The 23,212-nt window shown below is 51.1% G+C and overlaps 1 protein-coding gene across 2 annotated transcripts in view; it reads right to left on the minus strand.

Annotated features, from left to right (window-relative positions):
* The window catches only part of CAPZB (capping actin protein of muscle Z-line subunit beta), a 132,947-nt gene extending 114,848 nt beyond the window's left edge, over nt 1-18,099 (minus strand). Inside the window, exon 1 of one of the 2 annotated variants that reach the window (XM_057698098.1) lies at nt 17,943-18,099. In XM_057698098.1, coding sequence (XP_057554081.1) covers nt 17,943-17,945 — 3 coding nt within the window. In that variant the 5' untranslated portion in view covers nt 17,946-18,099. The remainder of the gene's footprint in view (nt 1-17,942) is intronic. The other variant, XM_057698106.1, reaches the window with a different exon arrangement.
* Between the last annotated feature and the right edge of the window lie 5,113 nt (nt 18,100-23,212).

The raw sequence follows: 23,212 nt of genomic DNA on the forward strand, positions 1-23,212 counted from the left end.
TTCCCACGTCAGAGAGGAGGAGCCAGAAGGGTGGAGAGAGAGCCACGAAGCTGCGGGCTTCTGAAACCCTCACTCTGTGCTCTCCATTCAAACTGCTTCCCTGGCTAACAAGCAGTGGGACAAAATGTTCCTGAGCTCCAATATTTTACAAGTCTATTTCTTTGAGCAAATGAATTACACGTCCAGGTCAAAGTCCTGAGCTGCTGTCAGAGAAGCTAGGAAACCACGGAGGTACCACCTGAACAGCATCCTGCAACTCCTGAGCCTGGAGAGAGTGGGTGCTCCTCAGCCCAATACAAAGAAAATGAGGCCCGGAGGCAGGAGGGGAATAGTTCAACATCACACAGCAGGTCAGGGGCCAAGATGTGGCCTGCATTCAGGGCTCCAGACTCCTGGAGCGAGTGCTCCTTCTGCCCCTCCAGCAAGGGATACGAAGGAATGCAATTTAGTGGTTACTCATTTTTAATATGCATAGAAAAAAATATAACTAGCACATCCAACGGGTGATTTTACAGATGTTTCTGCTTAGAATAGATTGAGGTGTTAGGCTCAAGACACTTTAAAGAAAAACATTACATAGATAACAATAAACCGTGCTGGTGGACGGCCAAGTAGGGAAACACGGTGTACATCCTGGGCTCACTCTGGTGGCAGGCTACAGCAAGAAAGAATAAAAAGAAAGAATGAAACAGAAAGAAGGGAGAATGGAGGAAGCCAGGGGAACAGCAGAGGTGTGGAGTCCCGCCTTGGTCCCCACAGGTGACTCAGCTCTTGCACAAGGACTGAGTGCCCTGCAGCACGGGACATCCAAGGGCCTCGCTCCTCCCACCCCAACCCCGCTCCCCTCGGCTGACCCAGCCTTTGATACAGTCTCCCCACCCCAAACATGCTAAGGTCCAAACACGCTAAGATCCAAATGCCACACATGAGCCCAGTCAGGGGGGGAAATGTGCTGAGTCCTGTGCACCCCCCACTCCAAGACTACTGTCAAGGTGGCCTCCCTCTGTTCCCTATACTCGAGCCAGCTGTCGTCAGCATTTAACCCATTTCCTTGCCTCGGTGACTCTCCTTTCTCTTTGCTGCATGCTTCTTTTAAAATTCCAGGGCGGGGGGCAAAAGCCCCCCTCTCAAAGCCTCCCAGCTCACAAGAGCCCTAATTACCAGGGCTGCTTTGGTTTAAAGGACTATTCGGGTTCACACATGTTTGCACACCGGCTGCGAAGTGCAGCCGGAAACCACTGCAGGGTAGCGGGGCTCTCCAGAGCTGCGCCTGTCCCACCCCTGCGGGTCCTGAGAATGGGAAGCTCCTCTAAAATCGCCAGGCACATAAAGGGCCTTATCATCACGCTGTAGTCGGACCCCCTCTGAGACAAGAACACACGTTTTAAGACAGGAAAAGAGTGATTCGCAAACACTCAAGCCTTCTTAGACTTTGAGACTCACTGGTTTACCAGAAAACTAGGAATCAAATACTCATAGGGATTATACTTTCCTGCACACCACACCCCCTACGAAAAAAAAAAAAATCAAAATTTGTGGAAGAACTCTATTAAAATCTTAGCCTCTACCTCATGAGGTAGGTACAACATGGGCCACAAACCAGGCTTGGTGGGCACCTGGTGTGAACCATCGATTCTCTTTATTTGCAGATGCTGTTCTGCAAATTCGCCCACTCACTAAAAAGCACGTGTAACCCCCCAACCAATACTCGGGGCACTTGCACAGTCATCCAGACACGCAGAGTGCGGAAGAGTCTGGGTCGCCCAACAGACCCGACCCAGCTGAGTGTGAACAAGGCGACCTCCGCCTTGTTTCAGCCCTTGTGCTGTAAACAGAGCCCTTCTCACAGTCTACTTAGTGCCACATTTTCCCCCTTGTTGTTGATCCTGCTGTTTAAAAACAGCCCTCATGGTAGTGCTGTCCAGTGTCCCAAGCATCAGGGGGCTGCTGTGCGCTTATGGAGAAAACACGTGCTGGACAAGCTGCGTTCCCAACTGAGTTACAGAGCTGTCGGCGCACCTTCAACGTTAACGAGTCGACAATGCATATGAAGGAAGGTGTCCTTAAGCAGAAACACCCATAAACAAGGTCTTTTTTTTTTTAATGTTTCACATTAGATCCTCAGATCTTATTTACATTCTTTTACCAACCTCTCTCCAGTTTCCCCAACCCCTGACCCATGGCGACCAATTTTCTACTCTGTCTCTATGAGTTTGACTTTTTTTCTTAAGATTCCACTCTGTGTTACTATGCAGCACTTGCCTTTCCCGGTTACGTATTAATTGGGTGACAAAAATATTGTCACCAGAGCATCCCAGGAACCTGGCCATGTTCCCCTGGGAGCAACGGTTCAGGACTGCTAACTCAGTGTGCGTGGTGACTTTACAGAAGGACAGCCCAGGGCACCAAGAACAGACGATTCAGGGGGGCAGAGCGCGGGTTCACGCCTATGGACGCAGGCTGCAGGAGCAGTCACAACATGCAACGGCAATGGGAGTAGGTAAAGAACACCACGAAGTGCTGCACAAAGACCCTCAGCGCAGCACAACGTACAGAGGAAAGTTAGAAACCCCTACTCGTCCAACTTCAGGGGAGTGATAAATAACAACATCAACTAGTTGACATGTTACTCATCTAAAATGTTCTTGAAGGATTTATAAGAAGAAAATTCTTGTGGAAAAAAAAACAGGATACAAAAATAACATAGACAATATGAACTCAATCCCATGAAGACCCTTTAAACTATGCAGAGACAGAGCTGCTGAAACAATATACCAAAAGGTAAACAGCACCTGCTGGCAGGGTGAGAGTATGGGCAAATGTTTCTTTTCTTCTTTCCTATATTTTCCAATTTTTCTATAATGAACACATTATTTACTCATTTGGCTGCGCCATGCAGCTTGAGGGATCTTAGCTCCCTGACCAGGGAAGGAACCCGGGCCCACGGCAGTGAGAGCGCCAAGTCCTAACTACTGGACCCCCAGGGAAGGCCCCGAACACACTACTTTCGTAACAAGAGAGAAAACACTACAAACTTTCTTTTAATAATAATGTCAGATTCCAGAGGGGTCCCTTATGGCGGGGAGCGAGGTCAGGAAGCTCCCCCAGGCCCCCGCCACTGGTGTTTGCACCCAACTACGAGGCCACGCACCTCCTCCACTAGGCTGCGAGCAGCTCAAGGCAGGACTGCCTTTTTTTCAGCCCAGCATCCCAGGACCTGGCACCGAGCATGGCACACGAGAGGCACTCAGCAAATAACGACAAAGGGGAAGGGGGTGGGCAGTGAACCAACAGCAAATAACACCAGAGGAAAGCAAGCCAGCTCCTGGGTGGCCTGGGTAAAGGCTGCGTTGTCAGCCTGGTCAGGCTATGGAGAGGGCACTGAAATGGACAAGGGCAAAATCAAAATTGGAGCCTCCTTCACAGTACGGGACTTCCTTTACGAGGTGGCCCTGCCTCCCCGCCCAGTCGCATCAAGCTCTCCCACCCCTTTTGGCTCCAACAAGTTTAAACTATTGGGGACTTCCCTGGTGGTGCAGCAGTTAAGACTCTGTGCTCCCAATGCAGGGGGCCCCAGTTCAATCCCTGGTCAGGGAACCTGATTCCACATGCTGCAACTAAGAGTTCACATACCACAACCAAGGAGTCTGATGCCGAACTAAGGAGCTCATGTGCTGCAACTAAGAGCCGGCACAACCAAATAAATTAATATTGTTAAAAAAAAAAAAAGCTTTTCTTGGCAGTTCCCCTGAACATGACCTCTGCGTTTGGCACGTGCTGTCCTCTCCACCTGCCATGTCTACACCTGCCCCCATCCTCCAGGCAAAGAAGCCCTCTCATCTCCGCTCCAACAAAACACCTCTCCCCTTGGGTCCCTGACTTGATTCCCCTCAGCCAGACACCTTCCTCGAGGCACCTGCACACACCCCTTACAGCCATCATCTTCCCTTCCCTAGATTCTTTTGAGGCCCAGAGACAGGAATGAGCCAGACACTGGGGGTCACCAGACAGTCTCAAGTGGATCCACACACGAGCATCTCTTATGTCAACAGTCACATAAGTTTATTTCAATGTGAACTTTCTACTCACGGCAATTAATATTGGTTTTTCCAATTGTGGTAATGACAAAGTTTCTCTCAAATAATTTAAGTGAAAAAATAGGGCAATTCAAAAAAAAATTAATTAACAGTTCTATATAGAGATGGATGTGGCAAAACCATGAAGGCTAACCCTAGATTAGGATATTTTGCAGAAAGCAAGGCGCTCTCTCAATCTGGTCAGAACAGTGAGCCAGACTGAAGAAACGAAGTTTGCCAGGCAGGGAGGGTGAGGGCAGATCGGGGCCCCGGGGGGGCAGCCAGCGAGGTAGAAGCTACAGCACTTATCAGAGCAAAGTGATGGGAAGAAAGCGCAGAGAGAAAAACACCTGTTCTCTTTAGCCCCACAATCCCACTCCTGAGAAGTTACCTTAAGGAAGTGACTCAAAAGGCGGGGAGACAAAAGCATGCAACATACGTGTGTGTGTATGTGTGTGTGTGTGTGCAGATAAAGATAGAGAGATATCCAACTGCAATAACAGAGAGCACAGTGAAGGGCTTTCAAAGGGTTCACTTTATAATCATCACAACAACCCCATGCAGTAGATTTTCTAACACAAACATTTTACAGAGTTTGAGGACAGGAGAGAGTGAGTAGTATGCTGCACTACTCAACACCATCACAAACCTTTCCCATACTGCTACACGGTCCTATCTCACCTTTGAACGGCTGCATCACATCCCACTGAACAGACATACCACTGGTTTTCAAACTACCGGGGAACATCCACTTTCCCCAGCGTCTTGTCACTGCAATTCACGTCTCCTATGTACATTGGAACACAACAGGGGCTCTCAAAAGGACCCGGGTTTAAATCTGGACCTGTCCCCAGATTTCTTCTTTAACTCAGGGTCCTGGCTTTTTCTGGATTGGTCAACCCAGCTGCCGTGAAGCTCCCTCACCAGGTCATGCTGGAAAGTGTGGTCTTTCTATGCATCCCTGGAGAAGCGTGTTCAAAGATGAGTTTTCAGGGAATTCTCTGGTTGTCCAGTGGTTAGGACCCTGTGCTTTCACTGCTGAGGGCTTGGGTTCAATCCCTGGTTGGGGAACTAAGATCCCGCAAGCCTCACAGTGCAGGAAAAAAAAAAAAGATGAGTTTTCAAATGGGCCCGAGTTTATGTGGCAGAAAAGACAATGGCCTACTCCAGAGCGTGGAGTCCAGATTCTCGAATGTTAGACAGAGGAGCCTACTCCCAGTTGCCTAGTGACTCACCGTGGGATCCAGACAAACCATAAGCCCCGTGTGAGCGGTGAAATTCAATGACACACCAGAGACGAAAGGCAAAGGCTTTAATGTCACAACAGCTGGGTTCAAGTCCTGGCTCTGCCACTCACTAGCAATCTTTGCAAAATCTCCAAATTTACACAACTTATAATTTGCATAAAGTTCTAAACTCATAGGCCCTCGTGCTTAGGAGAATTCTGGGAACTAAACAGGATAATGCATGTAAAGTACGTAGTAACAGATGTTACTGCCATCCTTTCCCTATTAACTCTGAGGGCCTGCTGAACGCTTCAGCTGACTTGGAATCTGGCTGTACTTGTTACAATACACAGCCCATCACCTGAGGCTTAGAAATCATTTTTTTTCCCCTTCCTTAGAGATTCTGGCATGTAATGGAATTCAACTCACAGAATTTTAGCCGTTAATCCAATGCCCCACAAGGATGCTAGAGTTAAGATTCCAGCCTCACAAAGCACTCTGAGCTCATCATACAAAGGTCTAGCACTATTTATATGTCCATGTTCTGCCAATTAGTCACACGATGGGAGGGCCCTTCCTTGGGGACCATAGCAACCAGTTCATGTCTGTTATTTCAAGAAATGCTTCCTCAACAATCAATATGTACCAAACAGATCCCATGGAATCAAAATAAAAGCAGGATCCTGGGGGAAATTCCCAAGATGCTTTTGTGTGCTCTCCATCTGGAATTCAGTAAGCTCAGAAACCAGAGTCCAACATATGCAAATACTGAATCATTATGTTGTATACTTGAAACTAATATAATGTTGTTTGTCAATTATACTTCAATTTAAAAAAAAAAAGCACAACCTCATTCTTAAAAAAAAAAAAAAATGGAAAGAAACCAATAGTCCATCAACACAAAAGCCTTATAAAGCCAGTTTTATGGGAGGCAAAAGGACAAGGGAATTCTAGCTAGCAGTTAGAGAAACACCCCTGAGAAAGGTTAGAGGAAGGAATGAAGAAATCAAGGTAGTTAAGGAGCTGGCAAGACTGGACCTATTTCCCAGGAATATCACCTAGTACCAAATAAGATGACACGTAATAGAAGCTGCCATGCCCCGAGCACATGGAGACCCTGCCCATCTTGTGGACAGGAGCCGACACCCACAGCCCAGCACTCTACGCTCTCTGAGGACAGGAACCTCATTCAGTACCTTCGTGTGGTTTTACCTCTTGGGGCTGGAATAATCACTTATCCACTGGTAATCTAGGAGAGCAGCAACTACAGCCTTGCTGCCCACTTCTGGCCCCAGGTGCAGTGTGACACGGCCAGGGCGTGGAGAGAGTTGGTCCCGAGTTCGAATGCTAGCTTGCTCAGTGACCGCTGCACTACTTCAGAGTCCGCCTGGATGCGCGCAGAGAAGAGGAGATGGTGCAGGAAGGAATAAAGAGTATACAAGTGCCCGTGGCCTCAAAAGCAACTGCACACCTGACGTGGGTTAGAGGATTCTATGCAGGACACGAGGCTCCCTTGCAAATAAAGAACTGCAACTACTGCATGCCCACTCTCCTGCACCTTAAGGTGGGCTCCAAGCATCAAAGCCAAACTAGGGGCAGTCACCTAACAGTCTGCTTTGAGCTGCAAAAAGTTTAAAAATTACTAAAGAACATTTGTTAGATGTCCAGAGGAAAGTACTGATACTTTCCTGGGTACGTGAAAATGCACCCTTGGACCAGCCTTCAGTGCGCACTGAGGGCTGGATTTTGGAATCAGAAGGATTGAGTTTAAAGGCCACCCTGCCCCTTATTAGCTGTGTGATCCTGTGCAAGATTCATTTCAACCTCTTAGGCTTCCACTGTCACAACCGCAAAATGGGGGCATGACCAGGGCAATGGGAAAGATGACAGGAGGTAGTACCTGCAAGGTGCAGCACAGAGGGGCTGACCCCACGCAAGTCCCCTTGCGTGACAAATCCTCTAAGCCAACGTGCAGAGTCCCACTCGGTGTGAAGGAGCAGCCCAAGAGCAAGCCCCAGGGAAGCCAGAGCTCAGGGCCTCTCCTTAGTGTCCTCGTGACACCTGCATTTCAGATTTACAGTACTCCTTCACACAGTCAATCCTATTCTCTTCCCAATGGAATGGTGCTAATTTGCAAGTCAAAGGATGAGATTCCTGTAGATAATAAGGCACCATCGTATGAGGCCTGAGCTACAGCATTTCATGTGTTTTATTCTTATTTAATCCTCTGTGAAGAGGAAGATATTATGTCCATTTCACTGAGGAGGAAGCTGAGACTCACAGAAATGAAGCAGTACCTCAGGCTCACACAGTCCCTGAGCAGACAGATCCAGGGGTCTCCTCCACTCCACTAGCCCAGGCTGCCTCCCAACAATTGTTTTTTCCCCCAGTTTCTCTTATCTTGCCTCCTTCTTATACCCCTAAACCCCAACATTCCACATATCTTAAAATCAAACACATGTCCTTAAAAATAAAACAGGAAACCCCTGAGGCAGTGAAGTCTGGCAGGTCTATAGCAGTTTACAAATGAAACACTGGTTAGTAGCAGCTGAGAGCCCCTGAGAAAACCTGCCGCCTTCAGAAAAGGAGCAAATGAATCAGAACATCCAGGGGGGTGGGGTGGGGGGAATGAGGCTCACTGATTAGCACCCTGCCCTGCTCCCCTCAGAGGCTCCGGGCACCATATGTAACCAGCACTCCAGGGTTGGCCACTCATGCCAAGAAAGAAAAAGTTAAGCCATTTTCCAGAAGACTGACTTTTATTATAACCTAGAAAAGCATCACTTTAAGCAACCTGTTCACAGAGAGGTAGGTGTGTTTCCAGTGAGGTCTGGGAGAAGCAACCCCTCCTCTGGGAGGTCAACACCGATGCAAAGTCCAGACTCCTTCCAACACAAAGCAGAGGGAGTTTCCACATTTCAAGTATCTTCTGGCTCTAATAACGTGGCAAGAGTCCATATCACTGATAATAACATAGTATTGTTAATAACAGTAGTTAATGTCATCCTGTCTGGCTTTACATGTATTAACTCATTTAATCCTCATAAAGTCCATCAGAAATAGATACTCTTATTCCCACCATTTCATCGTGAGACAAGGAAACAGAGGCAGAGAGTGAAGGAGGCTCCCAAGGCTGCGGGCTCAGACTGGGACCCAGGCAGTTGGGCTCCAGAACCTGCCCTTCACTGCTCTGGACTCTAGAATCAAGACTGCCTTCAGGGACTTCCCTGCTGGCACAGCAGTTAAGAATCCGCCTGCCAATGCAAGGCACACGGGTTCGATCCCTGGTCCCAGAAGATCCCACATGCTGCAGAACAACTAAGACCGTGAGCCACAACTACTGAGACTGCATGCTGCAACTACTGAAGCACGTGTGCCTAGAGCCCATGCTCTGCAACAAGAGAAGCCACCACACTGAGAAGCCCACATACTGCAAAGAAGAGTAGCTCCCGCATGCCGCAACTAGAGAAAGCCCGTGCACAGCAACGAAGACCCAATGTAGCCAAAAGTTTTTAAAATAAATAAATTAATTAATTTTTAAAAAGACTGCCTTCAACTCCACGGATGGCCAGTTGTGTTACTTCAGGCCAAGTGTTCAGCACCCATCACGTGCTAAGCCGCAGTGAATGTCTGCACAGTTAGGGTCCCTGTTCCCACCAGGCCCTGCTCCCGCCAAGTGCCAAACCCTCCGACAGTCTTTAGCGCCAGCAGTGACCTGACCAGCAGGAGAGTGCTGGCCCAACCCAGGGGGCAGACCCCACTCAGCTCCTTCCGTTCCTGTCACTCCCACCTGAAGTGACACTCACTGACTAGGAGCCCAACACTGATGTCCTGAAAGTCAGGTCTGGCCAAGGGCTCATGTCCCAGAGGAGATCTGGACAGTCGGTCTGTATTAGGCTGAATCACATGAAATGCTGGTATTCAGCCCTTTTTGCCCTAGGAAACAGCAAGTTCATGTGGTTCAACCCAATGGGGGGAGAGCATGCACCTTCCTTAAGGTCCTACTAGGTATTCATCCATCCAACACCATGGAGCCACAGCCCAAGTGCCAGGGACGGTGGAACAGGTGACAGCACCCACAGCTCTGAGCGGCGGACTTAGCATCTGCCTTCACTCCCGAGGACAAGAGACAGAGCGTATCAGGCATCGAGAGGGTAACCAGCTCACCCTGCGCAAGGTCATACAACTATGAACACAGCAAGCGTGGTCTTTCCCCTGAGGTTCCCGGGCAACCTCACACTGTCTGTGGTGCCCAGGCTGGGACGGGCTTCACAGGAAAAAGCCCAGGGCACCCTATACGGTCTCATCAACGAGGGGCTGTCACAGTGACAGCCACAGAAAGCCAAGGTGCACCCCTACGGTTAGCAGCCCAGACACACCTAACACCCGAAGGCTTAGCAGGCATCTTTTCTAAAAACCCACCGAAAGTTTCAGCTGCTTTCATTTTCAACAACCTGAACCAAAAAACCCTCCTAACTTCTAACCTACACCCAGACTTCTTCAGCCCCCACGGCTGGACCTACAGGTGAACCTCTCGACCTCGGGTGCTTCATCTATAAAATAAGCACCCTGGTGGGCACAGGCTTGAGGAGCAGGACGGCAGAGTTCAACAGGCGTTGAGTGGCTGGACCTGGAGCAGAATGCTGACTCTGCCACTAACCAGCTGGGGCCCTGAGGCAAGTTACTAAATCCTTCTGAGCTTCAGTTTCCTTATCTGCACGATGAGGCAACAGACCTCACGGGGCTGGGCTTGAGAGAATTAGAGAGCGACTGTGCATCCAGCAGAAACACAGGCAGAAGGGAGGTGGGACAGTGACTGACAGAGTCCGAGAGGGGGACCTGATGACCAGCGGGAGGAAGACTGCTGTCTCGGGGCGCCTCCAATTCCTGTTCCTCAAGACCAACCCCTAGGACTCCCCAGGCTCCACACCCCCTACAGCTGAAAGAGATTTTGAGACAGGAGCTGTCTGGAGGAGGAAACAGAAGGAAGCAAGGACAGCAGGTTCGATCCCTGGTCAGGGAATTAAGATCCCACATGCCACGTGGTGTGGCAAAAAAGAGAAAGAAAAAAAGAAACTGAGCCAAGCACCTGAGGTGGCCCAGCCTGGCCACTGCTGTGTTGAGTCCATACCCAGCCCCAGGGACCACACACTCACCAAGCTGTGCTCAGCAGAGAAGGGACTGATGAAAAACAAAGCCACAGGTGAGACAGGGACAAATTCAAGAGTAGCTCTTTCAGTGACCACAGTGTCTCAAATCACTTCTCACCAGGAGCGCAGGGTGGATCAAGCATTCCTCCTCTCTGTTTCTGAGCACAGAACTGCATGCAGGAAGCCCGTCCATGTGACATCAGACATACCCCTTCAGGGCCAAAGCCTCATAATGAAGAAGCCTCGAGTAGCAGCATCACCTGTGGAACTGCCTGTCCGTCTCTCATGGCTGCAACTGACCAGGGAAGAGGGCTTTTGGTACCTCCAATGGGAGGCTGCTTGTCACTGACCCCAGCAGAAAGAGTACATGCAAAAGCATCTTTACATACCCCTAGCATTTTTAACTAAAGATGTTTCACTAGGTAACCATAATGAGTCCTCTGCCAAAATCTTATGGAAACTTCCTGGGCAGTAAGCCCAAATCATGCTAAACAACAATTTCAGAGCGGATCCTAACTCAGAAGGGTCCTGCTGAGTTCAGGGCTAGAAGAGGAAGCTTCGCAGAGCAGTTTAAGCACTGGGTGGAGAAGTTCGAGGTCTGACCCAGTGGAAATGAGCACTTGCAATCTGCAGTGTGGTAAGAGCTTCGTGGCCAGAAAGCACTGGACTGGAAGCCCTTCTGATCACTGGCTGTGGGCCAGGGACTCTGCCTCTCGGGGGTCTCAGCAGAATTGAGGGCTGTGACCACTTGCTTCCAGGCTGCTTGGGGCGGGGGTTAAATGAAACACCACCTATCAAACATCCACGTGAAAAAAATAATCACTCCTGCTGCACCAACAAAGTACTGGGCACCTTCTACTCTTTCCACATACAAACTCATTCAATCCTCACAATAACCCCATGTGGCAGGAGGATGTAACCACCAGGGTTGCTGCCTTGGAAAAAGTAGGACTACGGGACTGGAAATTTATCACTAGGAAGTTGTAGATTAAGGCTCTTCTCACAGGTGTCCAGAGCCCTCCGAAAGCCGCGGGCGGGACAGGACGAAGCCGGGAGAAGGGGCGGGTTGCTGCCCCTGCCCTGATGCCCGAGTCGGGCAGAATCTCAGACCTGCCTGTTTCCATATGCCTCCTCCATTTAACGCTAAGACTCACGTTCTCATAGGTCAGACTGCTGAGCGAGCGTCCACGGGATGAATGACCTGATGGAAAAAACACGAGCAGCAGAGGCGCCTAGTGTCCAGAGCTCGGGCTCCGGAGGCAGATAGGCCTGCGTGATGAGGGCAGCGCAGGCTGGGCGGGCCTCAGTGCCACCTTCACAGGCGGGAGGGCTGGGTCACTGGGCTAACCAGACTGAAATCCCTGTTCAGGCATTAGTAGGATAACAAGGCTTTGCAGACACCACTATCTAGGATTTAAACTGCCCAGAAATAGTTGTTGGGTCACTGATAAAGTATCCTCTCCGAATGCCTGAACTGGGCAGCTCTGGGGGCAGAAGCTTCCCCCTCAACCCAGAGGTGGTAAATCACGACGGCTCACTCTGCCTTCCTATCTTTATCTTTCTCACCCATCCCTTCCTGTCCATCCCTGCAGCCACTCAGCGGCTGGGACCCTGAGAACCTCGCAGGCTGACGCTTGTGAATGCCTCCCTCCCGGGCCCTCCCGGCTGCACACCACTGCCAGATGACTCTTCCTAAAATACCACGACTCTGCCAGCCTCCTCGAATTTCTACCTGCCCTGTCAAAAATCTAACTGGCTCCACACTGTCCCAGATCAAATGCAAACTCCTTAGCTTAGCAACTCAGGCGCTCCACAACTCCCTCCTGAGACCGAGGCTCCGCCACTGGCCATCCACTCTGTGGCTGGTCCCCAAATTCACAAGGCTGACTGTCCCCCTGACCTCTGTTCTCCTTCCAGGGCCCTGCACCCACGTCATCCTCTCCACCGGGGCAAGGTCTCCGTGGGTTCGCCCCCAGCCCCCACCAAGGCTGCCCGTGGGCTGGAGTGGTCAGCAGGGCTTCGTGCAGGCGCTGGACTGCGAGGTAAGCCTGCGGGGAAGGGCAGACGTGCGGCCCTTGTTAAGTCTTTCCCTTTATTACTTCCTTCCTGCTGCACTCACCTTTCTGGATACATCTTGCCTCCCCTTCTAGATTAGAGGACAGGGCTTCTGTCTGTGTCCTTACTCTGCAGTATGCAGAATAAGACAAATGATAATCCTGGCTCCCACCTATTGGGTGCCAAGCACTGAGTTAAGCACATTACAGTTTCCACTTCTTTCTCCTAGTATCCCTATAAAATGCCATCCTCACGCTACCCATCAAGAAACAGGCCGAGGGAGAGCAGGATCCTCACTGCCAGTCACATACTGAGTCGCAGAGACAGCACTCCAAGCCAGGTGCGCCCAACCCCAAAGCCCGGGTTCTGTGCAGCAGGCAGCAAACAAAAGGCAGCACCTCTTGGCGCTCACCACTCACTCACTCTGCATCCACGAGGCACTTGCCAAGCACCAGGCAGCCCGTCCGAGGTGTGGGGTGGGAACCAAAAAGACAAGGTCCCTGCTCTCACAGAGCTCACAGGCTCTGTCCCTCTTCTTCCAAGCCCAGAAGAGGGCAAGGACTCAGTTCATAAGGGGCTCCACTGGGCACAGACGAGGCATCCAGAGCCTGAGATACAGCACCGGGCCGCGGCAGCACGTGGTGTCCACAGCACAGGGAGCTTCGTCTTCTGTGGTGCAGAGCCTCCAGCTCTACCAGGGACAGTCCTCATTCAACACACAGCCCAGAGTCAAGCCAACTCCAAATACTCCTTCAGCAGGCAGTAAGGAGTGGAGCAAAGGGATCAGAAAACCCAGTTCCTCCACTTAGTAGCCATACAGGGACGAACCACTTACCCCTCTGAATCTCATCTGTGAAACGGGGACAGTAATCGTCGCTGGGTATAAAATTATGTGCCAGATGCTGTTCAAAGCACCTGACGAGTTTTATCTCATTTAATCCTCATAACAGCCTTATGAGGAGGTACTGTTATTATCCCAATGCCGTCCGGCTCCTAAGTCCCGACGCTGCACGCGATGCTGCCTCCCTTCTAAGGCTGCACCTTCCCGGTGGGGCTGTTGCTAGTGGGCAAGTCTCCATCTCCCCACACCAGAGCGCTGATCTCTAAAAGCCTAGGTTTGGAAATAGCATTGCTCTCGCTGGTCTTAACGTGGGTGATCTTGCACCCTTTGGGCTTCCACAGCCCACCCTCACTGGCAGGATCTGCCCCAAGGAGAAATGGGACAAGAGCCTGTACTGTGGGCCCTACTGCTCACTGTCTGTGAGAAACAGAGTGAGTGTCCGGCACAGGAGTCAGGTGGACTCAGAGCCCAATCCCAGGCCTGCCACTCACACCAGCCACTCAACTTCTCGAGCATCCATCGCCGGGTGAGGCAGGACCTAAGTGATGGTTTTGGATTACGGTAGATCCTGAGTCAATGGTAGCTACCTGGGTGAGAAGGGCAGGACTTCTGTAGCACAAGGTTACCTTCCCGGCTGGGAAAGCTTCTGGTCTGCAGGGGACAGACCGTGTGTGCAGTGCCACTCATCTGCACGGTTGGCGGCAAAACAAGGGCAGGTGCCCTTCATAAGGCCAGGAATGAAGCCTGGCACAGGCCCCAACTTTCTCTTAAGTCTCCTACGTTATCTCATCCAAGTGTGCTTGCAGTTACATTAAATAAGGTTCTGCTTCCTGAAACTTTAGGTAAGAGTGACACGCCTCCCCGCCAAGCAACAGAAGCTGTGAAGGCGTGGACCCTTGTTTGTCCTGTTTATCATACATCCTTGTCCCCTGCACACAGAGCAGCACAGAGAAGGCACTTCATAAATACACTGTGTGCAGTGCATTAATCTTAGCCATGAGCTTCAAGCAGCTCCTAACACATCACTGTCTTTGCCTAATGGCAAGCATTTCCTAGCCTGGGAAGCAGGAGTCTCAATGTTCAAAGTACCTGCCCAGCCACTATTTCCCTGTGCTGTCAGTCATCTGTCCCCTCCCCTCCCCCAAGGAATGTAAAAGAAGAATAGGGCTTCCGAGTTATAAATAGGAGTATCTGCTTTCAAACATATGATTTAGCATTTCCTTAATCTCCAGCTATCGATTGCTGGCTACTGTTTTCAGGCATTCCACCAAAGAGCAGCCAATTGGGTTTACAATGAACAAGGCTGTATATACATGTGGGGTCTGAGGGGAGCTATGTATCTCACCTATACCAGCAGACCAGCCAAGACACCAGTTGTATCGTTTCACTTTGTAACAACATAACAGGCTTCTCCTATCATCTCCTGTCAGGCCAAACCATCTGGGAGCTGGAAGGACAACTCATGAGGGGGCCCGGCCCATTCCTGCATGCTACAGCCAGCCATCTAGCACCAGAATCAGAACTCTAAATTAGTAGCTAGAGCTGGGTAAGGAAAAGTGCTTTGAAACTATAAAGCACTTACAGATAGTGGTGAGATTTATTACCTGCTAAGAGAGAATGCAAACAAATTCCATTTGCCTATGCATTCATAACTGATGGCAACAAAAATCATGGAATTTTCTCCGAAGTCCAATGCGTTTTAGATTCTCAAACTTCTATTTCCCTCCATGGATAACTAAGATCTAGCTGGTTTCTCTACCATCAAACCTACTGAAAATAAAAACCTCAGTGGTCTTCATACTTCCCAACTATCACACAACCACATACCACTGCTTCTGTCCTACCCCAACTGTCTACACTGGTTTATTCTGCATTCTTGAATACAGAATATTCAAGAAGGGGATAAACTGAACAATAAGCAGTCAGAAATTACTGATAAGCCTAGAGGATAGTAAGAACAAGTTACTGAGAGAATGTGTACGAGATCCAAGTGGCTAAGTTCAGGACACAACCCAAAAGGGAACCCTCCAAGCTACTTCCTTCAGTGCGAGGTACTGTTCTAGGCCCTAGGGATACAGACACGGAAAAACAAAAGACAAAAATCCCTGCCCTCAAAGAGCTCACGTTAAATAATAGCCTGCATCACCACACTACTGTTTCACTATGAAATGACATCTCTACGCAAAGGACCGAGACCACAGCTGGTAGCCAAAAGTGTTGCTCCTCCCTTGCCAAGTCTGAGTACCCATTATCGCGTTTTCTAAAGAGTGTCCTTCACATCCTCAACACATAAGCAGCCTGGGACAATGGAAAGGAGGCAGTTTAGAGCCTGCCAGATGTGCTTTTGTCAACTGAGCAACATCTTGAGTAAGTTACTCCACACCCTGCGCCTCAGCTTCTTCACCTGTAAAATGGGGACAGCAATCACCTCAAAGGGCTCTGTGTGGATTAAATAAGTGAAGCAGAGAGACAGTGCCTGGCACCTAGTAGCCTCCACCCCCTCCAGAAAAGTTAACCTTTTTCCTCCACCCCTTCCACAGTCCTTTCAGCTTATCCAAATAAGACCCAAATAGAGGACTCTCAAGAAGCCTCATGTATCATCCTTTTCCTTCTGGGTGGTTCCAGGAATTTTCCCATCACATCTGGAGACTGGGGCACTCAGGGCCTAGGCAACATGCTCCCTTCCTCCCTCCCCCCTCCCCCCCACAAGGCTGCCAGAGATGCTGCCTTGAGCAGCCCCACCTGGCCACCCCAACCATCCTCCCCAGCTTTTGCCCTGACAGCAAATTTATAAAATCTCACTCCAAGTCCTCACCCAAAGCTGTCCTGGAGAAGTCCTTCCCCACCCAAGCCTGGGGCTGGACCACCTCCCCGGCAGCCAGTTCTCCATGATGCTATCAGAGAAGTCCAGTAACAACAGCCACGGTTTTCATCGACATACAGGAAAGCATTAAGAAAACACTGAGCCACTGTCAATTAGTCACCCTAGTTCAGCAGCAACATCCCTTCTTTAAACAAGGAACTGAGAGCCTCAAAACCCTTTGGGGCTCAAAGTCCACATGCAAACATCTGCCAGCACTGGACCGGAGGAGCAGGTGGCCGACCTGAATCTCAGTCCACTCTCCAAAGGTTCCTTGGCCACGTGAGGCAGAAGCTCTCTGGCCCTTCCAACCTGGGTGCTGGGCCTGCCCTGCAGAAGGTTCCAAAGCGGTGGGAGGGCAGACTCAAGGGTCGGGGCCTAGGTGAAACCTCTGGCCAGTCAGAGCGCCCCCAGAGCACCTGCCTTCATTACCAAAACAAACCGCACGAGTGCAGCGAGCGCTCTCCCTGGGAGTCTGGCTCACCTGATCCGCGGCACCTCCATAATCAGCAGTTCCAACCCTCACGAGCTGACAGTTGAGGGGGAAAGGGAGGCTGCGCCTGCTGGGGTGCATCGTGTCCGGGCCGTCTGTTGGCCTCCGGGCCCTGGAGCCCCCCAAGGGCGGGGGCGTCACAAGGGCGATTGCACAATCGCGTTCGTCCCCGTCCCGCGCGGCTCCCCCACCCTCACGACCCGGCGCCGCGGGTCCCGGCAGGACGCTCCGCCAGCACCGCACCCCGCGGCACCCGGGCGGCGGCCGCGAGAAGGGCCCGCAGAGCGCCGAGCTGCCTTCCGGGCACACGGATGCCCGCCCTGCCCTCGCTCGCTCCCGGGCGGCCTCCCGAAGGGGCACCGCTCACACCTGAGAAGGCACAGCCCCGGGACCCCCACCTCCACCCGGGCTGGAGAGCTCCTCTCGCTTCCTGGGGGCGGCAAAGAAGGTTCGCCCCAGGTAGAGGGGAAGGGACCACCTGGGTCGGGGGCAGGGCAGGGAGCCGGGCCCCGGAGGGAGGGGAAAGCCCAGGACAGAGCGGGGCTGACGCAGGCGACGCCGAGCGGTGAGAAGTCCAGGAAAGGAGACCAGAGGGTAGGGGGGAGAGAGTGACGTGCAGGCGGGGGGCCAGGAACGGAGGAGGGGGATCCAGACTTAAAACCTTGGAGGAGAGGAAAGATTCAGGCTGAAGCCACGGAGGAGAGGGGAACAAATGTGGGTCGAAGCCACGGAGAAGGGGCTAACGGGGGTCCGGACTGAGGCCATGGAGACGGGGGGGAGGTGGGGGACAGAGGCCCAGCCTGGACCCTGGGAGGAAGAAACGACGGCCTAGCCTGGGGCGTAGGGACGGGGGATGGGGACTTAGCCCGGGCCATGGGGAGGGGGAAGGGGGACCACGCCTGGGTCCCCAGAGGGGGTGCCTGGCCTGGACCGTGGGTCCAGAAGGGTCCAGCCTGGGCTACGGGGGAGACGAGCCTGGCCCCAGAGGTGGAGTGTGGGAGCCCAGCTTGAGCCAGAGGCGAAGGCTGGGTGCGGGAGGCAGGGTGGCTGACCACCCAAGCCGCCCAGGCCGGCAGCCCTCTCCTGAGCGGGCAGGGATGGTGTCTACCTGGGCTCTGGGACCCCGCCCCTCCCCCACCCGGGGGAACCCACCCTTCCCCGGCCGGGGGTGGGTGCGGGGAGGGGGACGCGAGTTCCGGCGGGGCCCCCGGGCCTGGGGGAGGGGGACGTCGGGCCTTTACCATGGTGGCGGCGGCGGCGGCGGTCCCGGTCCCGGCGTCTGTGGCTCTCCCCCCCGCAGCAGGGCCCGGCGCTTCCACTTCCCCGGGTGCCCAGGAGTGAACATCCGGGTCAGCGCCCCCCTCCCCCCGCGCCGGGCCGCCGCCACCTTCCTTCCCCGCCCCGGCCCGGCCCGGGCCCGCCCCCCACGCAGCCGGCTCTCGGCCAATGAGCGCTCGGGGCCGCGGCGATCGCCAAGTATGGAGTGCGGCGCGGGGGGAGGAGCGCCAAACGGGGAAGTGAGGGGCGGGGCCCGCGGGCGGGGCGGGGCCTGCGGGCGGGGCGGGGCGGGGCGGGGCGGGGCGCGGCGGCCCGAGGGATGGGTGGGCCGGTCCAGGGGTCCGGGCGCCGGGTCCTTGCTCGGGGTGGAGGCAGGATCTCGGGTTGGGGCTGGGGGGGTACTTTCTACCCGCAGCCAGACCCAACCCCCGGCCCTGTGGGTGCAGCAGCGCGCGGCGGCAGAGGGTCGGTGCCCGTCGGCCTCCGGGCGGGGATGCGGAAGGCGCTGGGGCTGGGAGGGGTCAGTCCTTCCCCGCCCCACCCGGTGCACGCGCTCGCTCCTGCGGCGGACCCGGAACTGGTGCGGTCCGCCGGGCAGGCCCATCCCGGAGAGACAGCGTAGGGAGCGAACCTGAGGTGGAATCCCAGCTCTGCCACTTCCTTGCTCCCTGTGGGACCCGGAGCGAGTCGCTGCACCTGACCCCGATCTTTTAAAAAGGAGCCACACCACTCACCGAGCACCTACCACAAACCAGGCCTTGTTTGAGGCACCAAAGATAACAGAGGTGAACAGGATATAAAGATGCTCTCATAGCTAGCTAGCTACCTGCTACGGAAATGCTGTGAGGACCACACAGGTAGAAATGAGAAAACCCGGCACAGTGAATGTTAAGATGTTAAGAGTATTTTTACATTTGCTAGAGAGAACTCTTCCATTTGCGCAGTGAGGCTGCCTCATTCCACAGAGTGACTCAGAATTTTTTTTTTCTCTTCATTCAAATAGTTGTAAAGCTTGGTCTAGAAGGCAGCAGGCCTGGGATGCGAGCCCTGCTAATAATAACTGCCTTCCCTAGTTCGCTCTCTCTTTTGTGAGATTCAAATCAGGTCACCCGTGAAGGGATTGTTAACTGTAAAGTGTGCCACAAAGGGCAGGAATGAGCACCAGGAGCCAGGCCATGTCCTTAGGCCCCTACCTTCAGGTAGTTCATGGTCAAGTAAAAGCTGCCACCGGCATAAAAACAATACAGGTAAGTCCCGCAAGAACGATTCACACCTGTGTTAACGGACATTCAGAAGAGGGCGTGGCACTTTAGAATTTTCGGTTGGTAAGTATTTATGGAGCATCTGCTGTGTGCCAAGCAGTGTTCTGGGCTCTAAGGATGGAGCAATGAACAAGACCATCCGTGTTGTTACAGAGTTTGAACCGGAGGTGCGGGAGACAACCAGCTACTAAGTAAAAATAGAGATGGGGAGGAAAAATCAGAGTGAGGGAATGGGCAGGCAGATTAGCAAAGCGGGGCCAGGGAAGGCCTAACATTTGATCAGAGGGAGGCACAAGGAACAGCAGGGGCAAAGACCCTATGGGGACAGCCCCTGGTGTGTTCGTGGCACAAGGAGGCAGAGGTGGCCGGCCCAGATTGAGCCAGGGGAGAGCCGCAGGAGCTGAGGTCAGAGAGGTGCAGAGCAGTGACAGGATCTGGCCTGGCCTTTCCAAGGATCAGGAGACTGCTGTGTTCTGAATGGGCTGTAGGGGGACTAGGGCTGTTCGAAAGATCTTTCTGTATTGAAGGCATTCTTTATTTATTTCAAAAGCGCTTACATGGGGCTTTCTGTGTGATGGACACTGTTATGCACTTTGCAAATAATAACTTATTGAATCCTCAGAGGCCTGGGGAGGTAAAACCAAGGGCACACAACAGAGATGCAGATACCTAGTGGGCATGAGAAGGAGAGGAGTCAGTATGACGCTAAGATTTTTAGCTTGATCAGCACCGGAAGGATTTACCATTTATTGATCTGTGGAAGATTGTGGGGGGAGGAGCAGGGATTTAAGGTTTTTGCAGGGGAAGGTGCTGGTAAGAGTCAGTTTGGGGCAAGTTATGTTTGAGATGCCTTTTGGAGGTTTAAAAAGAGATGTCAGGTAATCAGATATGAAAGTTGGGAGTTGGTGATAAGTTTATGAGAATTGTCAGCTAATAAATGATATTTTTAATTAGTTAATGTATTTATTTATTGGCTGCGTTGGGTCTTCGTGGCTGCGTGTGGGCTTTCTCTAGTTGTGGTGAGCAGGGGCTACTCTTTGTTGTAGTGCACAGGCTTCTCATTGCGGCAGCTTCTCTTGCTGTGGAGCACAGGCTCTAGGATCATGGGCTTCAGTAGTTGTGGCACACAAGTTCAGTAGTTGTGGCTCTCGGGCTCTAGAGCACAGGCTCAGTAGTTGTGGCGCATGGGCTTTGTTGCTCCGTGGCATGTGGGATCTTCCCAGACTAGGGATTGAAGCCATGTCCCCTGCGTTGGCAGGTGGATTCTTAACCACTGCGCCACCAGAGAAGCCCCATAAATGATATTTTGAGGCACTTAAAAGCATGAGACACCTAAGTGAGCTCACTTAGGAGGTCAACGTAGAGAGAAGAGATCAAGAAGAGAAAGAGTAACCAGCAAGGAGCCTGAGAAGGAGTAGTGACCTGGGAGGCAGGAAGAGGACCAAGAGAAGGTGGTTTCCCTCCTGGAAGCTAAAGGATAAAGGCATGAAGAAAAGTTTTGTGAGAGAAGTGACATTTGAACTGTTTACTTGAAGAAAATAAGATTGAAAGGAAGCCTTGCTGTTCAAAATGCATTACCTGTATTTTCTCATTTAATCCTCATGACAACCCTATGAGGGCAGTGCTGTTATTTCCATTTTACAGATGAGGAAACTGAGGCAGAGAGATTAAGTAACTTGCCCGAGATCACACAGCTAATCTTTTCAAAGCCAAGGCAGTCTGGGACGAGAGCCCACACTCATAACCCCAGGTCTGATTATGTTGCTCCCCTGCTCAAAAACCTCTGGAAGTTAGTTCCCTCATAATAAGAGGGCTCAGGAACCAACCCAGAACTCAGGGACAGGCTACTGCATCTCTCTCACATGGCCCCATTTCTGCTGCTTTTGAGGCATCTGCTGCATTCATGACTGTGTGGCATCCCCAGCTTGCTTAGAGCCCTATTTCCTCAGCATTTCAGCCTGCATGGGGTTCATCCTGGTGACCTTTGTCCCTGCTTTATTCTCTGCATCAGCTTATTCTATTAACTGGCAGATTCTTTTGTGTTTCATAGTTCAGATCCCAAGACAGAATCCCATTAACTCATCTCATCTTTTAATGATGACAGCTCCTTGGACAGGTCACTGGCCAGCCCACAGACTGGCTGCCCACAGGTCAGATACCACCCCTTGACCAGTCAGCTGTTGCTGTGAGCATGGGGCCATGTGGTATTAAACACAGCTGCCTTTGAGGGGCTGTGGGTAGGAGGCAAACACCGTTAATATTTTTAGTACTGTTTCTTCTTTCCTCTTTCCAAAACCCAATCTCCTTGGAAGTTCATACTATCATATTTTTCCACCTGCCACCCCTCCTTTTTCTCATGAACTGATCTCCACCTGCCCTCCTGCACCTTATTTTATGACTTCAGCATCCATAAGCGTAATCCATGAGATATCTTACCTTTTTCTTTTTTTTTTAATTAATATACTTGATTTACAATGTTGTGTTAGTTTCTGGTGTGAAGCAAAGTGATTTACTTATACCTACACAGATATTCTTTTTCATTATAGTTTATTACAAGATATTGAATGTAGTTCCCTGTGCTATACAGTAGGACCTTATTTTTTATTTTATATATCATAGTTTGTGTCTGCTAAATCCCTAGTTTATTCCTCCCCCCTTTCCCTTTTGGTAACCATAAGTTTGTTTTCTATGCCTGTGAGTCTGTTTCTGTTGTAAGTAAGTTCATTTCTATTCATATTTTAGATTCTATATACAAGTGATATCATATGATATTTGTCTTTCTCTGTATGACTTACTTTACTTAGTAGGATAATCTCTAAGTTCATGTTGCTGCTGCAAATGGCATTATTTTGGTGGGTTTTTGTTTTTGTTTTTTTTTGGCCACATCCCACGGCATGTGGGATTTCAGTTCCCCGACCAGGAATCCAACCTGTGCCCCCTGCAGTGGAAATGTGACCACCAGGGAATTTCCTTATTCTTTTTGATGGCTGAATAATATTCCATTTTATATGTACATATAAAGATCTTTATCCATTCATCTGTCGATGGACATTTAGGTTGCTTCCATGTCTTGGCTATTGTGAATAGTGCTGCTATGAATATTGGGGTGCATGTATCTTTTTGAATTACAGTTTTCTCTGGATATATACCCAGGAGTGGGATTGCTGGATTATATGGTAATTCTTTTTTTAGTTTTTGAAGGAACCTCTGTACTGTTTTCCATAGTGGCTGCACCAATTTACATTCCCACCAACAGTGCAGGAGGGCTCCCTTCCATGAGAAATCTTGTTGACTTCTTACTTACCAATTTGTTCCCCACCATTGAATTCCCACGCGCCCAATCCCCACTCCCATGGTCTTAAACTGGACTTACTCTCACCAGGAATTACACAACCTCAGAAAACGTGATCACAATCAAATCTGACTTTAACGTCTTTACCACAGTATCACACACAAGCATTTCTTCAACCTCACCCAGACCTGCAAATCTTTTGACTCTGCTGGATTTTTGCATTTATCTTCCCCCTGGTACTCACTTCCTTCCTTACCCACTTAGTGATAATCATTATACTTACTTCCTTGCAAAACCCTGTAAGCCCTTTGCCCCTATCTTTTCTTCTAACTTGCCCAACCCTCGTTAAACCCAGCTCCTCCCCTACTCTCTGCCTGTATTAGAATATCTGAACATTGCTGGAAAATTAAAAGTGACAGGTGTCACTTTAGGCTGATGTCCACGAATTTCAACTGAACCCTCAATCCTGCCCAGGCTTCCTACTGTATTTTCCTGCTGTATTCAGTTCCCCACAGTCTACAAGGATGATTTTTCATCTTCCTTTGTCCCCTTCTCATCCTTCACTCTAAGCAAATGAACTTGCCTCATACTTCACAGATATGATACGGTCAGACAGGAACCCTCTCCTCTACCAACAACTCTGCATCTTGCCCAGGTTCTCTGCCCTCCCTGCTTTTTT

Source organism: Hippopotamus amphibius, chromosome 1, assembly GCF_030028045.1.
Source record: "Hippopotamus amphibius kiboko isolate mHipAmp2 chromosome 1, mHipAmp2.hap2, whole genome shotgun sequence".
Lineage (NCBI taxonomy): Eukaryota > Metazoa > Chordata > Mammalia > Artiodactyla > Hippopotamidae > Hippopotamus > Hippopotamus amphibius.